Source organism: Macaca fascicularis, chromosome 1, assembly GCF_037993035.2.
Source record: "Macaca fascicularis isolate 582-1 chromosome 1, T2T-MFA8v1.1".
In the NCBI taxonomy this organism is placed as follows: domain Eukaryota; kingdom Metazoa; phylum Chordata; class Mammalia; order Primates; family Cercopithecidae; genus Macaca; species Macaca fascicularis.
This window is the reverse complement of record NC_088375.1, coordinates 134,181,855-134,200,122: the sequence shown is the minus strand read 5'-3', so window position 1 is coordinate 134,200,122 and position 18,268 is coordinate 134,181,855. Positions and strand designations below refer to the sequence as shown.

General features: G+C 38.5%; 1 protein-coding gene across 24 annotated transcripts in view; it reads right to left on the bottom strand.

The window, feature by feature from the left end:
* The window catches only part of DBT (dihydrolipoamide branched chain transacylase E2), a 106,239-nt gene that overhangs the window by 42,252 nt on the left and 45,719 nt on the right, over positions 1 to 18,268 (bottom strand). For all 24 annotated transcript variants that reach the window (XR_012417233.1, XR_012417231.1, XR_012417254.1 and 21 more), the window contains 6 exons: positions 16,302 to 16,423; positions 13,320 to 13,536; positions 12,164 to 12,330; positions 9,303 to 9,380; positions 5,079 to 5,270; positions 4,861 to 4,932 (listed from right to left, as the gene is read on the bottom strand). Coding sequence is in view for 16 of the 24 variants with exons in the window: in XM_074000714.1 (XP_073856815.1) it covers positions 4,861 to 4,932; positions 5,079 to 5,270; positions 9,303 to 9,380; positions 12,164 to 12,330; positions 13,320 to 13,536; positions 16,302 to 16,423 (848 nt within the window). In the remaining 8 variants the exon portion in view is untranslated. The remainder of the gene's footprint in view (positions 1 to 4,860; positions 4,933 to 5,078; positions 5,271 to 9,302; positions 9,381 to 12,163; positions 12,331 to 13,319; positions 13,537 to 16,301; positions 16,424 to 18,268) is intronic.

Genomic DNA, 18,268 nt, shown 5'->3' with positions numbered 1-18,268 from the left:
AGAAGGAACAAACAAAACCTCCAAGAAATATGAGACTATGTGAAAAAGACCAAAACTGCATTTGATTGGTGTACCTGAAAGTGATAGGGAGAATGGAACCAAGTTGGAAAACACACTTCAGTATACTATTCAGGAAAACTTCCCCAACTTAGCAAGACAGGCCAACATTCAAATTCAGGAAATACAGAAAACACTACAAAGATATTCCTCGAGAAGAGCAACCCCAAGACCCATAATCGTCAGATTCACCAAGGTTGAAATGAAGGAAAAAATTGTTGAGGGCAACCAGAGAGAAAGGTCGGGTTACCCACAAAGGGAAGCCCATCAGACTAACAGTGGATCTCTCTGCAGAAACCCTACAAGCCAGAAGAGGGTGGGGGCCAATATTCAACATTCTTAAAGAAAAGAATTTTCAACCCAGAATTTCATATCCAGCCAAACTAAGCTTCATAAATGAATAATAAAATCTTTTACAGACAAGCAAATGTTGAGGAATTTTGTCACCACCAGGCCTGCCTTATAAGAGCTCCTGAAGGAAGCACTAAATAGGGAAAGGAAAAACCAGTACCGGCCACTGCAAAAGCAACCCAAAATGTAAAGACCATTGACACTATGAAGAAACTGCATCAACTAACGGGCAAAATAACCAGCTATCATCATAATGAAAGGATCAAATTTGCACATAACAATATTAACTTCAAATGTAAATGGCCTCAATGCCCCAATTAAAAGACACAGACTGGCAAATTGGATAAAGAGTCAAGACCCATCGACGTTCTGTATTCAGGAGATCCATCTCATGTGCAAAGATACACATAGGCTCAAAATAAAGGGATGGAGGAAGATTTACTAAGCAAATGGAGAGCAAAAAAAAAAAAAAAAAAAAAAAAAGCAGGGGTCGCAATCCTAGTCTCTGATAAAACAGACCTTAAACCAACACAGATAACAAAGAAGGGCATTACATAATGTTAAAGGGATCAATGCAACAAGAAGAGCTAACTATCCTAAATATATATGGACCCAATACAGGAGCATCCAGATTCATAAAGCAAGTTCTTAGAGACCTGCAAAGAGACTGAGACTCCCACACAATAATAGTGGGACACTTTAACACCTCACTGTCAATATTAGACAGATGAACCAGACAGAAAATTAACATGGACCTTCAGGACTTGAACTCAGCTCTGGACCAAGTGGACCTAATAGACATCTACAGAACTCTCCACCCCAAATCAACAGAATATATATTCTTCTCAGCACCACATCGCACTTATTCTAAAATCGAACACACAATTGGAAGTAAAACTCTCCTCAGCAAATGCAAAAGAATGGAAACAATAACAAGCAGTCTCTCAAACCACAGTGCAATCAAATTAGAACTCAGGATTAAGAAACTCACTCAAAACCACACAACTACATGGAAACCAAACAACCTGCTCCTGAATGACTGCTGGGTAAATAACAAAATGAAGGCAGAAATAAAGATGTTCTTTGAAACCAATGAGAACAAAGACACAATGTACCAGAATCTCTGAGACACAGCTAAAGCATGTGTAGAGGGAAATTTATAGCACTAAATGTCCACAGAAGAAAGCGGGAAAAATCTAAAATCAACACCCTAAAATCAAATTTAAAAGAATTAGAGAAGCAAGAGCAAACACATTCAAAAGCTAGCAGAAGACAAGAAATAACCAAGATCAGAGAAGAACTGAAGGAGATAGAGACACAAAAAACCCTTCAAAAAAAATCAATGAATCCAGGAGCTGTTTTTTTTTTTTTTTTTTGAAAAGATTAACAAAATAGATAGACTGCTAGCTGGATTAATAAAGAACAAAAGAGAGAAGAATCAAATAGACACAATAAAAAATGATAAAGAGGATATCACCACTGATCCCACAGAAATACAAACTACCATCAGAGAATACTATAAACATCTCTTCACACATAAACTAGAAAATCTAGAAGAAATGGATAAATTGCTGGATGCATACACTCTCCCAAGACTAAATCAGGAAAAAGTTGACTCCCTGAATAGACCAATAACAAGTTCTGAAATTGAGGTAGTAATTAACAGCCTACCAACCAAAAAAAGCCCAGGACTAGACAGATTAACAGCCAAATTCTACCAGAGGTACAAAGAGGAGCTGGTACCATTTCTTCTGAAACTATTACAAACAATAGAAAAAGAGGGAATCCTCCCTCACTCATTTTATGAGGCCAGCATCATCCTGATACCAAAAGCTGGCAGAGACACATACACAAAGAAAATTTCAGGCCAATATCCCTGATGAACACTGATGCAAAAATCCTCAACAAAATACTGGCAAACCAAATCCAGCAGCACATTACAAAGCTTATCCATCACAATCAAGTAAGCTTCATCCCTGGGATGCAAGGCTGGTTCAACATATGCAAATCAATAAACATAATCCATTACATAAACAGAACCAATGACAAAAACCACATGATTATCTCAATTGATGCAGAAAAGGCCTTTGATAAAATTCAACACCGCTTCATGCTAAAAACACTCAATAAACTAAGTATTGATGGAACATATCTCAAAATAATAAGAGCTATTTATGATAAACCCACAGCCAATATCATACTGAATGGGCAAAAGCTGGAAGCACTCCCTTTGAAAATCGGCACAAGACAAGGATGCCCTCTCTCTTATCACTCCTATTCAACATAGTATTGGAAGTTCTGGCCAGGGCAATCAGGCAAGAGAAAGAAATAAAGCGTATTCTATAGGAAGAGAGGAAGTCAAATTAACTCTGTCTGCAGATGACATGATTGTATATTTAGAAAACCCCATCAGTTCAGTCCAAAATCTCCTTAAGCTGATAAGCAACTTCAGCAAAGTCTCAGGATACAAAATCAATGTGCAAAAATCACAGCATTCCTATACATCAATAACAGACAAACAGTGAGCCAAATCATGAGGAAACTCCCATTCACAATTGCTACAAAGAGAATAAAATACCTAGGAATACAACTTACAAGGGATGTGAGGAACCTCTACAAGGAGAACTACAAACCACTGCTCAAAGAAATACAAGGGGACACAAACAAATGGAAAAACATTCCATGCTCATGGATAGGAAGAATCAATATTGTGAAAATGGCCAAACTGCCCAAAGTCATTTATAGATTCAATGCTATTCCATCAAGTGACCACTAACTTTCTTCACAGAATTAGAAAAAACTACTTTAAATTTCACATGGAACCAAAAAAGAGTCCACATAGCCAAGATAATCCTAAACAAAAAGAACGAAGCTGGAGGCATCATGCTACCTGACCTCAAACTATACTACGAGGCTACAGTAACCAAAATAGCATGGTACTGGTACCAAAATAGAGAGATAAACCAATGGAACCGAACAGAGGCCTCAGAAATAACACCACACATCTACAACCCGTCTGATCTTTGACAAACCTGATGAAAACAAGAAATGGGGAAAGGATTCCCTATTTAATAAATGATGTTGAGACAACTGGCTAGCCATATGCAGAAAACTGAAACTGGACCCCTTCCTTACACCTTATACAAAAATTAACTCAAGATGGATTAAAGACTGAAATGTAAGACCTAAAACCATAAAAACCCTAGAGGAAAACCTATTCAGGACATAGGCATGGGCAAAGACTTCATGACTAAAACACCAAAAGCAATTGCAACAAAAGCCAAAATTGACAAATCAGATCTAATTAAACTAGAGAGCTTCTGCACAGCAAAAGAAACTATCATCAGAGAGAACAGGCAACCTATAGAATGGGAGAACAATTTTGTAATCTATCCATCTGACAAACGGCTAATATCCAGAATCTACAAGGAACTTAAACAAATTTACACGAAAAAAAACAAACAACCCATCTTAAAGTGGGCAAAGGATATGAACAGGCACTTTTCAAAAGAAGACATTTATGTAGCCAACAAACATGTGAAAAAAAGCTCATCATCACTGGCCATTAGAGAAATGCAAATCAAAACTACAATGAAATACCACGCCAGTTACAATGGTGATCATTAAAAAGGCAGGAAATAACAGATGCTGGAGAGAAGGTGGATAAACAGAAATGCTTTTACATTGTTGGTGGGAGTGTAAATGAGTTCAACCATTGTGGAAGACAGTGTGGCGATTCCTGAAGGATCTAGAACCAGAAATACCATTTGACCCAGAAATACCATTTGACCCAGCAATCCCATTACTGAGTATATACCCAAAGGATTATAAATCATGCTACTATAAAGACACATGAACACGTATGTTTACCGCAGCACTATTCACAATAGCAAAGACTTGGAACCAACCCAAATGCCCATCAATGTTAGACTGGATAAAGAAAATGTGGCACATATACACCATGGAATACTATGCAGCCACAAAAAAGAGTGAGCTCATGTCCTTTGCAAGGACATGGATGAAGCTGGAAACCATCATTCTCAGCAAACTAACACGGGAACAGAAAACCAAACACTTCATGTTCTCACTCATAAGTGGGAGTTGAACAATGAGAACACATGGACAGAGGGTGGAGAATATCACACACTGGGGACCTGTCACATGGTGGGCGGCTAGGGAAGGGATAGCATTAGGAGAAATACTTAATGTAGATGACGGGTTGATGGGTGCAGCAAACCACCTTGGCATGTGTATACCTATGTAACAAACCTGCACATTCTGCACATGTATCCCAGAACTTAAAGTAAAAAAAAAAAAAAAAAAAAAGAAAGAAAAAAGAAATAATGGACTTTCTAAGGTAAACTCAGAAACTTAAACTTAGGGGTTACTCTTCATTGTGTTGAGTCCCTGAATTTGCTTAAACTCCATTTTTCAGTTATCTAATACATGTACCTTAATTGATCCAAGGGCCCCAATGGCTACTTCAGGTGGCAATATCACTGGTTTGGTATAGGTACCACCAATCTATTTAAAAAAAAAAAAAAAAAAGGAGAGTATTACAAGTTAGGATTTTTCAGGGAACAAATGCCAAGTGACATTTTCTATTTTTAATTAAGCATATGATCAGAAATCTTAAGCAATGGTTTATGTATTTCAACATTATTACTCACTGATCCAATGTTGGAAAGAGTAAATGTTCCTCCTGTAAGATCAGTGGTGCTGAGCTGACCCACAGAGCCCAATTTCTGGAGGCGGTTCAGTTCAGTGGCGATGTCAAATATAGAGCAGATCTGAACATTTTTCACATTAGGGACAATCAAACCCTGCTCAGTATCCATTGCTATCCCAATGTTATGAGAAGCCTAAAAAATAAAAAATTATACAGTAGGGCTTTTAATGAATAAGCTAACAGCAAAGAAAGGATCAACCTTCACTGTCATCTAGAAACCACTACCAAAACTCATTTTTACCAAATTGGTAGTGATTTAAACGAAATAATTTAAAAATAATTTTTAAAAGATTTTTTGGGCTAGGTGCAGTGGCTCACGCCTGTAATCCCAGCACTCTGGGAGGCCAAGGTGGCTGGATTACCTGAGGTAATGAGTTCAAGACCAGCCTGGCCAACAGGGTGACGCCCCATCTCTACTAAAAATACAAAAATTAGCAAGGTAGCACAGGCCTGTGATCCCAGCTACTCAGGAGGCTGAGGCATGAGAATCGCTCAAACCCGGGAGGTGGAGGTTGCAGTGGGCCAAGATTGTACCACTGTACTCTAGCCTGGGAGACAGAGTAAGACTCTGTCTAAAAAAAGATAATGTTTTTGTTGATAAGAATGTAGGCAATAAGCTATTTCCCAACACTGTCAGTGCAAATGTAACTGGTACAGGTTGAGCATCCCTAGTTCAAATATCTGAAATCTGAAATGCTCCAACATCTGAAACTTTTGAGGGCTGAAATGTCATGTCATGTAGCCAATTTCCTTGAAAACTGATTTATCACCCTGAGTCAAGATCCATCTTCAGAATTCTCTATACTGACAAATACAGAAATGTAAAGTTTTTATTTTCGATTTATTGGATGGATTAAGCATCTCAGCATTCCTTACTATGTGATAAAATACATATATAATAAAAAGTATATTCAATATTTTGTCCTTAAACATTATGCTGCATAGTTGTTGAAACAGTTCTCATTTTGTAATATTTAACCATATCAGAGCCCATCAATTAAAAAAAAAAAAAAAAAACAGAAAAATGCAGCCATTGTTCTGGCAGGGCATAGTGGCTCGTGCCTATAATCCCAACACTTTGGGAGACTGATGCAGAAGGATTGCTTGAGGCCAGGAGTTCAAGACCAGCCTGGGCAACGTAGCAAGACTCCATCGCTACAAAAAAATTTTTTTTAATTAGCTGAGTATTATGGCACATGCCTGTAGTCTCAACTACTTGGGAGGCTGAAGTGGGAGGATCATTTGGCCCCAAGAGTTTTAGGTTACAATAAGCTATGATTATGCATGGGTGACAGAGCAAAACCCTGTGTCAAAAAAAGAAAAAAAGAAAACTGTGTGGCCGGGCACAGTGGCTCACGCCTGTAATCCCAGCGCTTTGGGAGGCTGAGGCAGGTGGATCACGAGGTCAGGAGATCAAGACCAGCCTGGCTAACACAGTGAAACCCTGTCTCTACTAAAAATACAAAAAGAAATTAGCCGGGTGTGGTGGCGGGCGCCTGTAGTCCCAGCTACCCGAGAGGCTGAGGCAGGAGAATGGTGTGAACCCAGGAGGCGGAGCTTGCAGTGAGCCGAGATCACGCCACTGCACTCCAGCCCGGGCTACAGAGAAAGACTCCGTCTCAAAAAAAGAAAAAAAAAATTGTTTCATGTATAAAAATGTTAAAAATATTGTATAAAATTACCCTTAGGCTATGTGTATGAGGGGTAAATGAAACATAAGTGAATTTCATGTTTGGACTTGGGTCCTATCCTCAAGATGTCTCCTTTGTATATGCAAATATCCCATAATCCAAAAAACGTCTTAAATCCAAAACACTTCTGGTCCCAAGCATTTCAGGTAACAGATACTTAACCTGTATAGACTTTTTGGAGAACATATGACAATATGTACCAACATTTATAAAAATTTGTGTTAAGGAACTAAATGCAGAAGTATGTAGGGATACACAGGGATGTTGAGTACACACTGTTTATTAGTTTGAGAAACTGCGAATAATCATAATGTTTATAAACAGGTCACTGGCTAAATAAATAACAAAGCTATATGTGTTGACACATAATGATGTTTACAATATAGTAAATGAAAAAGAAGAGGCTGGGCACAGTGGCTCATGCCTGTAACCCAGCACTTTGGGAGGCTGAGGTGGGTGAATCACTTGAGCCCAGGAGTCAGAGACCAGCCTGGGCAACATGGCAAGACCCCATTTCTACAAAAAAAAAAAAACAAAAATTAGCTGGGCATGGTGGCAGGTGCCTGTAGTCCCAGCTACTCGGAAGGCTGAGGTGGGAGGTGGAGGCTGCCGTGAGGTGATGATTGCACCACAGCATAGATATTCTCTATGGGAATACTTTAGACAGGCAACAGAGTGAGACCCTGTCTCAAAAACAAAAAAAAAGAAAAAGAAACAGAAAAAAAGCAAGTTAAAGAAAATATTAACAATTCTATATCTTGTAAAAAGTATGTGAAAATGAAATCCTAGAAAGATGTATATCTCAACATAAACAGTGAGTTATCTTAGGGTCATGGAATTGAGGGTAAACATCTTTGTTTTCTTTTTTCTTTTCTTTCTTTTTTTTTTTTTTTGACAAAGGCAGGGTTTCACTTTGTCACCTAGGCTGGAGTGCAGTGGCAAGATCAGAACTCACTGCAACCTCCATCTCCTAGGTATCATATGATTCTCCTGCCTCAGCCTCCCAAGTAGCTAAAACTATAAGTATGCACTACCATGCCTGGCTAATTTTTTTTTTCTGTAGAGATGGGGGCCTCCTCACTTTGTTGCCCATGCTGGTCTCGAATTCCTGGGCTCAAGCCATCCTCCTACCTCTGTCCCCCAAAGTGCTGGGATTATAGGCAGGAGCCACCACACCCAGCCAACATCATGATTTTCTTGACCGAAATTTTTGTGATAAGTATATACTTAATCAAGAGATATTAAAATTAAAATTAAAATTAATACAGCTGGCTGTATTAACCATATGGGAGCTGACCTCCCAGAATATCTAAGCTTACTTTCTAGTTGTACATTTCTTTTCTTTTTTTTTTTTTTTTTAATTCTCTTTTTGAAATAGAGTTTTGCTCTTGTCGCCCACGCTGGAGTGCAGTGGCACAATCTTGGCTCACTGTAACCTCTGCCTCCTGGATTCAAACAATTCTCCCACCTCAGCCTCCTGAGTAGTTGGGACTATAGGCGCTGGCCACCACACCTGGCTAATTTTTGTATTTTTAGTAGAGACAGGGTTTCACCATGTTGTCCAGGCTGGTCTCAAACTCCTGACCTCACGTAATCCACCCGCCTTGGCCTCCCAAAGTACTAGGATTACAGGCGTGAGCCACTGTGCCCAGCCTCTGGCTGTACACGTCTAATGATAAGTAAACTTAAGGAAAAGCATCTCCAAAAGAGTTCTCGGTCTTAAGAAACTTTCACTCCTCACAGAAGAGTTTACTCAAATTGAATTCAAACTTTTATTACTTTTCTCACTTAAATTATTCTTAATCTCAAAATTCAAGGAATTTGCCAGGTGTAGTGGTTCATGCCTGTAATCCCAGCACTTTGGGAGGCTGAGGCAGGAGGATTGCTTGAGACCAGAAGTTCAACACCAGCCTGGGCAACATAATGAGACCACGTCTCTACAAAAAATTTAAAAATTAGTTGGGCATAGTGGCGCATGCCTATAGTCCCAGCTACACAGGAGGCTGGGGCAGAAGGATTGCTTGGGTCTGAGAGGTCGAGGTTGCAGTGAGCCACGATCATAACACTGCACTCCAAACTGGTGACAGAGTGAGACTCTGCCGATAATAATAATAATAATAATAATGATAAAAAATATTAAAATTCCAGGAATTCAATTTTGAAAGACTTGCTTCTTTTTGAGAGGGTAAGTAGAGCGGGTAACATAATCTGCCATACAGCTATATTTCCATTATTTTAAGCAGAAAACAAAAAAAAAAGCTTAAAAATGGTTTTAAGAATCTTCATATCTAAACAGTATTATTAAACACAAAAACAACAACAAAGAATTAGACTTAAGTTTAATGTTTTACCCCATACCTTTAATTCTAGTCTAAAAAAGATCACTATTTAAAGTACAATAGAAGTCTCTCTAAGCTACAAGCACATTTGCCCCATCTTCTATTAATAATAAGAACATTTTCTGCATAGCCAACCTTATATGTTATATTCTGGCAGTTTTCATCCACAGAAGCATTAAGGATAGGAAACTGTAGTAATCCCAAGGAAACAGCCTGTTTAACAGAAAAAGAATGCAATTTTAGCACTTTTAACTCAGAAAGGATAGGGAATTTGAAACAATAAGAGGTATAAAAGGAGGGAGAGAGAGAACTCTTATTTATGCTGAGTTTAATTTCAAGTCTACATGTACCTAGTCGCATTATTGCCAATGTTACCTTCAAGCAATGTAGAACTAGGTCACCCTAATCATTAAAGAATGAAAGATAGGTAGCTTGTAAACATCAAGGAGATTTTCAAAATAATGATGCAGACCAGCCAAAGTTCCAAAGAAAATGCCTAAATTCTAGGTGATTTCCTCACTGACATGTTGAATCTTAAGATTTCCATGAGAAGTAAACCTGTGGTTCAAAACTAGGAATCAAAACACAAAAAAGCAGGTAAGCTATTTCCCTGTGTAGAAAGAACACATAATAAGGATTTCAAAGCGCACTGACCATTAGATGCCAATTTGCTACTTGGTGTCCTTGGCCAGCTGAAGGGCAGAGATGGCCTGAACATTTACTTTACAGCTCAAGTCTCACTGAATAGCATTTACATTTTCCCTCTCTGCCACCTTCTCCCTTTCTTTTTCCTTTTGTCATTTACTACCATTTCTCTCCTGTCCATATTCAGATTTCCCTAACTGTATCCAAATGTTCTTGATATCTGTTCCCCTGCCCATTCGGGATCTAATAATCAAGTTTCATATCTTACATGTGGTGGTCATGCATTGTATTAAATTTAAAAGATAGCAAAATAAAAATGCTTAAGATCATTCTTAAAAAGAATTCCCTTCCCCACTGCCCTTTTCTGGTCCCTGTTAAAGTTCTTTACATGCATTGTGTTATTTTTCTCAGTGCATCAGGGGTCTTGATGGAAAAAAATCAAATTCTTGAACTAGAGAGTTAAGAAAAAAGTTTAAACATATAGAGACACTTCATAGTCATTAATTAGGACAGGTTAAGAGAATAGATCAACTGAAGAAAAATACAACGAAAAGAATTGCTACGAGTTCCTTAATTTTTATGACTTGGAAGTTTTTTTCTTGTTTGTTTTTGAGACAGGGTCTTGCTTTGTCACCCAGGCTGGAGTGCAGTGGCATGATCTCAGCTCACTGTAGCCTCAACCTCCTTGGTTTGAGTGATCCTCCTGCCTCAGCCTCCTGAGTAGCTGGGACTACAGGTGTGTGCCACCATGCCCAGGTAACTTTTGTATGTTTTGTAGAGATGGGGTTTCACCATTCTGCCCAAGCTGTTCTTGAACTCCTGAGCTCAAGCAATCTGCCTGCCTTGAGAGAACCCTTTCTTAGAAAAAAAAAAAAAAAAAAAGGGAGATAAAGGAGAACAGATTCTGTCTCATGAGGCTCAGTGCCCAGTAAGTGAGTAAGTGAAGAGAAAACTGAGTAAGCACTCACAATGCACTGAGATAAGTAACAGTGGGAAATAAGAGTATTTAATTCAAATAGTGACAGCCACAGAAGGAGTCTGTACCTGACCACAATTTGGGATTTATTTGCAGGTGTTTGATGGAGAAGAAGGGGCACTTCGAGTGGAATTGTGTATTCTAGCAATTATGGGTAGCTTCATATGAGGGAGTGAGATAAGAACGGAGAGGCAGGCAGCAGAGACTTAAAACACATTTGTATGCCACACTAAGGAGTATGGAAATTATCCTAAAGGCAATGAAAGGGAACCACTGAAAAGAATCAGAGAATATTACAATAATTTGATTTACAGAAGACCAGTCTTGGTGCAATGTAGAGAAAGGACTGAACATGCTCGCATTAGAGACATCAGGATGTCCTTCAGAGTAGAACAGACCAGAATCTGAAAGAGCTTCTCCACCTGTTAGCTATAAGTCCTTAACAAGTTTCTCAACCTCTCTGAGCCCCAATTTCCTTAAATGGAAAGTGGGGACAGTAATATTTACATGTCAGGGTTACTTGAGAATTAAGAGATAATGTATACAGCATGCTTAGTATGGAGCCGGGCACATGGTAGCTGCTGCACAGTCACTAATGTGAGCTAGACTGTAAGCTGCTCAAGGTCAGCTGATGATCTTACTCCATTTTATACTGGTCCCAAGGCTTAGCACTAGAAATGATTCCCAGGAGCCTCAATATAAGTTTGTTGAATAAATGAAAATAAATATTAAATATATATCAGTGATATTGCAAAATTAATATCAAGTCTCATTTTAGTTCAAACCAGGACTTGGCTGGAGTGATCCTTTTAGGATTAAAGGCTTTACTTAACTGGCAGAATTGTCTCTACCTAGCTCAAAGATAAGTGGCTAAACATATGATATAGACATTTCAATTTTATAATTTCCTATTGAACAAAGAAATGGCACATTTTCTATTTGATGTTGTGAAAAGTAATATTTTTATTCAAGGCCACAGTCAACACATTGCATGTTGGCAAAGCAAAATTTAAATGTCCTACTTGGGGGGCCAGATGCGGTGGCTCATGCCTGGAATTCCAGCACTTTGGGAGTCCGAGGTGGGTGTGGATCACCTGAGGTCAGGAGTTCGAGACCAGACTGACCTACATGGTGAAACCATGTCTCTACTAAAAATACAAAATTAGCCAGGCATGGTGGCAGGTGCCTGTATTCCCAGCTACTTGGGAGGCTGAGGCAAGAGAATTATTTGAACCCGGGAGGCAGAGGTTGCAGTGAGCCAAGTTCGCGCCATTGCACTCCAGCCTGGTTGACAAGAGCAAAACTCTGTCTCAAAAAAACAAACAAACAAATAAATGTCCTACTCAAGCTTTGTTTGAAATGAATGAAATCTCACCTTTAAGAAGAAAGGCATAAAGGAGAGTTTAATTCCACGAGCAAAAGCAATGGGTTTTAATTCTTCTCGGAGCTTAACCAGTTCAGTAAGGTCAACCTCATCACAATAACCAAAATGAGGTATCTTCAGGGCTGCAGACATAGTCTTGACCATTGCTTTCTGAAAGCCTGAAAAGTATTCAATTGTTATTCATTTATTTAAATTCTTAAATCTCTTCATCCTTTTTTTTTTTTTAAAGAAACTAAAATGGAAGGTTCTCTAATGTCCTTTACTCTCTCAGTTAAACCCTTCTTCTTACTACTCTCTTCATTACGTTACCTTACATTGAAAGTCACTAATTTCAAAGCTGGAACATTGACTGCATCATGACACTCAGTAGCAAATGCAATAACATAGCAGGTAACTGCATTAAATGCTGTGTTATATAAAAAATTCAAAAGAATGCAAGCCATGTATTTCCCTAACAGCTTTCCTGCAAAGCCACTCTTCTGGAAGTTAATCATTCCAAGAGTTTATAAATAACAAATCAGAACTAGTTATTTTGAAAGCTAACTACAAACAGTGAATGTTTAAAATATCCTGTGTGTCTTCAAACAGAGCAATTATCAGTATACAAGTTTATACTTCAAGAAACCTGCTAATGTATTCCTCTTCAGAAGTTAATGGTATACATAAATTGGAAGTGTTTCCCGGAAAAGCTGTTATTTCATCATTTAAAAATTATGGCCAGGCACGGTGAGTGGCTCATGCCTGTAATCTCTGCACTTTGGGAGTCCGAGGTCAGGAGTTCGAGACCAGCCTGGCCAACATGATGAAACCCTGTTTCTACTAAAAATACAAAAAATTAGCTGAGCATGGTGGCATGCACCTGTAATCCCAGATACTCAGGAGGCTGAGGCAGGAGAATCGCTTGAACCTGAGAGGCGGAGGCTGCAGTGAGCTGAGATCGTGCCACTGCACTCCAGTCTGGGCAACAAGAGCAAAAATCCGTATCAAAAACAAAAAAAATAAAAAAATAAATTATATGCTGACTGAGGTTGAACTTTCCCTTCAGTAAGACTTAAAAACACCATATTAGTAACGTATAGTTTACTGAGGTAGCTTCCCCCAAAATAAATGAACTATTGCCTTATATTATTGTTATTATTATCATTACCTTTTATGGGTTCTGTTTTGTCTTTGCCTGTGAATACTGGAGGTTTTGATACTGGTATAGGAATAGTCATGTCTTTTGGCTTTGGTGGAGGTGGCATAATTTCAGCTTTTGGTGAAGGAGGTAATATAGCTCCTGTCTGCTTTTCCAAATAGTTGAGGATATCTTCTTTAAGTATTCTGCCATCTTTTCCTGAGCCAACAACTTCACTCAGCTTAATCTAAAAAATGATATATTTTAATGCCAAAAATACAACTACTTAAAAATATCATTAAAGTTTCAAAATGGAATTTGATCAGTTGACGGTAAAATATATCTGTCCAATAAATTAGTAAAAAGAAATAACCTTTTCATTTTCTACTTAAGTAATCATTTATTACTTTGTATACACGGTTCACATGTGCATGTGATAACCAATGGGTATCTATATTATATATAATCTAGAGCTATTTATGAAAACTTACTTTTTAAAACAAAATTTTGTAGAGACAGGGTCTCACTCTGTCGCCCTGGCTGGTCTTGAACTCCTAGCCTCAAGCCATCCTCTCAACTCAGCCTCCCAAATGTGCTGGAATTACAGGCATGAGCCACTTTGCCCAGCTGAAAACTTACATTTTTATACTCAAGTATTTTAAAATCTCTTGCATAATTCTTACTCGACCTTTTCTATTCTTGGGGACTACATAAGAAGAGGGAGAGCTGAGAATTTAAGAGAAACTAAATGCTCTACCAAATTTAGACCAATGTTTCTGACGTTGGCTATCAGTTAAAAATGTAACAGCTTAGATGATCATAATACAAAAGCTCTCTCAAATGTTATTTTTCTAGTAGTTGCTTTGGAAAGATCAATACAAAACATTTAATTCTATTTATATACAAACAAACATAAGAGCTTGGAATGATCTCCTCACATATAGTATGTATTAATTTCTTAGGAATAGGCCCCATTTCATTTGTATTAGTGCATCTCTAAGGATGTCTAAAATAATAAAGGACTTTACTAAGGCAAACACTAAGTGTGTAACAAATGGACTATGAAAATTTAAACAAATAATTTTTAGGCAGTTACAAACAACTGTAAATGCCACTGGTTCTTAATTTTAAACAACCTCAATTCATAAATATGCAAACTGAAAGAAAAAAAGATGATTTCTGACAACTAAATCCAATATTTAATTTTTAGTAATCACACAAGCATTCTACCCAAGTATCCTATCCACATCTTGAGGGAGTGTTTTAGGAAAGCGAAATCATACATTTCTTCTATATATTCCTTTCTATATTATTATTATTATTATTATTATTATTTTTTTGAGATGGAGTCTCACTCTGTCGCCCGGGCTGGAGTGCAGTGGCACAATCTCAGCTCACTGCAAGCTCCACCTCCCGGGTTTACGCCATTCTCCTGCCTCAGCCTCCTGTGTAGCTGGGACTACAGGCGCCTGCCACCTCGCCCGGCTAGTTTTTTGTATTTTTTAGTGGAGACGGGGTTTCACCGTGTTAGCCAGGATGGTCTTGATCTCCTGACCTCGTGATCCGCCTGTCTCGGCCTCCCAACGTGCTGGGATTACAGGCTTGAGCCACCGCGCCCGGCCCCTTTCTATATTATTAAGAAAAAAATTATTAAAATGCTTTATAGATTTCAAAGCAATATGTTAAATCATTATTTCATCGGATGCCCTTAATAACCTAGTGTTACATGTTACTATATCTATTTTCTGCTATGCCAAATGGTCTTCATACTTAAACACATTTAAGGGTTACATAAAATTTCATCAAGGATACATAACATAATTTGACTTTGAACACGTATGCATCTTCTAATTTTTGGCTATATAAAATACAAGGAAGAATGTATCCTAGATTATTTTCTGGGAATTGTTCCCCTGTGGCAGGATAACTGGCTGAAAGAATATGAACATTTTAATGACTCTATTACATATTTCACAAAATATAAACTTTTATTTTTTTCCCATAGCAACCTTACTTTTCTCAAAAAGAGACAAAAAAAAAAAGTCTCATGGTGGGGCACAGTAGAAAGTATTCAGGCTTCAGAACCAGAAAGATTTGTGTTCAAATTCCTAGTTCAGTTTACTTGGTTTTAGATAAGTTAATCAACCTTCCTGCAGGGTCCTTGTGAGGATTACAGATAATGTGTCTATAGTGTCTGGCACATATGTGCTCAAATAATGGAGGCAATGATTGTTGAGACTGTATGTAACGTCTAAGAGCACAGGTTTTGGAGTGATACAGACTCACTTTCGAATCCTAGCTCTGTTGCTGTGTTAGCTGTGTGACCTTAGACTAGTTACTTAAACCCTCCAAGTCTTAAAACAGCTCCTTATCTTACGGGGTTAAATGAGAATATGTAAATACCTATCCCAGTGCCAGGGAGCCACCCTGCCTGGCATTCCACCTTCCATTCAGTCAATGACTGGCAGAGGAAATACAAAAGGCGGACCTCCTTGCCTCAAAGCAGTAATTCTGTGGTTCTCCCCTTCACCCTCAGATCAGGCCGGAGTCTTTCTTTTTTTCCTTAGGACCATGGCAAGCTTTGGGACAGGCCAGATGATTGATACCATAACCATGTCTGGCCAGTTTCCCTTCTCTTCCCTTTCTTATCCTGCCTCCTTCATTCCCTTTACAGGTTTTCCCTCCTTCAAATTCCTATCTCGTGCTGTGCCTCTAGAATACCTGACCTAAGACCTGGTATTTACAAGTGCTCAATAAATGGTAGCTCTTACTGTTATTAGACTCCAAGAAAGAATAATAAAATCACACTGCTCAACTGACAGTAAGTAATAAGTTTACAACTTCTCTTTTCTCCCATGTATTTTTATGCAACTATCATTTTTCAGTAGCAAATATTTTCATGTTTCCTTAATTTCACTGAGCCATTTCATCATGGGATAGTTGGCTAATTTTTCAGAGATACAAATGTACACTTTCTATACAATCTCAGACTTAAATATTAAGAGAACTTACATTGTTTTCCATTGCCAGACGGCGAACTGCAGGAGTTGCCAGTGTTTTTCGGCCCTTTATCTCTTGGTGTGTATGTTCATCATGGGACACTGCAGGAGTTTCAACAACATCTTCTTCTGAATCTGGTAACAAGGTAAAACTTAACTTCAGTTGAATTTTTTTTTTTTAAATCTTAGTGGCCTATAATATCTAAATAAATTCAAGTTATCGTCTAAATGTACAAAAGTTGAACTACTTCAGAACAGGAAAACACAACTATCCTAATGGTATGGGTTGAGTGGGGGCGTATGTGTGCTGGTACCTGGTACTTTTTAATTATTAGTATCTGGTGGATATGTCACTCCTGTTGAAATAATATAGCAGCTACAAGTTAAAAAAAGAGAGTTTTCCTCAAGAAATTTTAAAATGTGTTGTGGCTAGGTGCAGTGGCTCATGCCTGCAATCCCAGCAATTTGGGAGGTCAAGGCAGGCGGATCACCTGAGCCCAGGCATTCAAGACTAGCTGTGGCAACATAAGGAGACCCCATCTGTACAAAAAATTTAAAAATTAGCTAAGCTTGGTGGCACACGCCTGTGGTCCCAGCTACTTGGGAGACCAAGATGGAAGGATTGCTTGAGCCCAGGAGGTCAAGGGTGCAATGAGCTTGCATCACTGTATTCCAGCCTGGATGACAGTGAGACCCTGTCTCAAAAAAAAAAACAAAAACAAAAAACAAAAAAAAACTGTATTTTGAACATTTTTCTAATAAAATTCTCATTTATATTTATAAGCAGTGTGGAATAAGGATCAAATGTAAGATAAATTACATGAAAGAATGGGCTTGGCACATGGCTCATGCCTGTAATCCCAATACTCTAGCAGGCCAAGGTGGGTGGATCACTTACTTGAGCCTAGGAGTTTAAGACCAGCCTGGGCAATAAAGTGAGACTCCCTGTCTCTACAAGTGAATTTTAAAAATTAGCTGGGTACGATAGCACACATGTGTGGTCCCAGCTACACAGGAAGCTGAGGAAGGAGAATCACTTAAGCCCAGGAAGTCGAGCCTGCAATGAGCCATGTTGGCACCTCTACACTCTAGGTTGGGTGAAAAAGTGAGACCCAGTCTCAAAAAAATCCGCACCAGACAAGAATCATAAAATCTTTGACAATCTTAAACACTTTCCTGAGATGACATAGTATTTAAAAGTTTGCTCTGCTTTGAATAGTTTAAGAAATGCGTGGTGGCTGGGCATGGTTGCTCACACCTGTAACCCGAACACTTTGGGAGGTAAAGGTGGGAGAACTGCTTGAGGCCAGGAGTTAAAGATCAGCCAGGGCAACACAGGGAGACCCTCTCTCTACAAAAAATTTAAAAATTAGCCAGGTGTGGTGGGGTGTGCCTGTAGTGTCAGCTACTCAGGAGGCTGAAGTGGGAGGATCACTTGGGCCCAAGAGGTAAAGGCTGCAATGAGTCATGATCGCACAACTGCACTCCAGCCTGGGTGACAGAGCAAGGCTGCCTCAAAAAGAAAAAGAAAAAGAAAAAAGAAAAAGAAAAAAGAACTGCTATGGCTAATGCTAATTTGGTTGTTTTATTCTCTAGTTCTGGGTTCTTGTAATTAGAAAAAGCATCTCAGGCTACTAGCATATATTTCTGCACGCAAAAGAAAAATGTTATTGAGAACATTTAATTGTCAAATTCTGCTGTTAGGAGATCAGTGATGTATATGTATAGCAGAATCAGTCTGAATTGGTAGATTAAAGACTGACAGAACTTCTGAAAATGAACAGACAACTGAATTTGCTTTGACAGTTTTGACATTCATTTCTAGGTAAATAAAAATCTTCTACTGCTACAACTGTAATGAGACAGTCTATTCATTCCTCTTTACTAGTCTATGAATTGGCCCAGTGGAGCTACAAAGAAATTCTCCTAAAGGTGAGGAAGGGAAGAGAAAAAACCCCAAAACTTGTATTGAGCACCTAT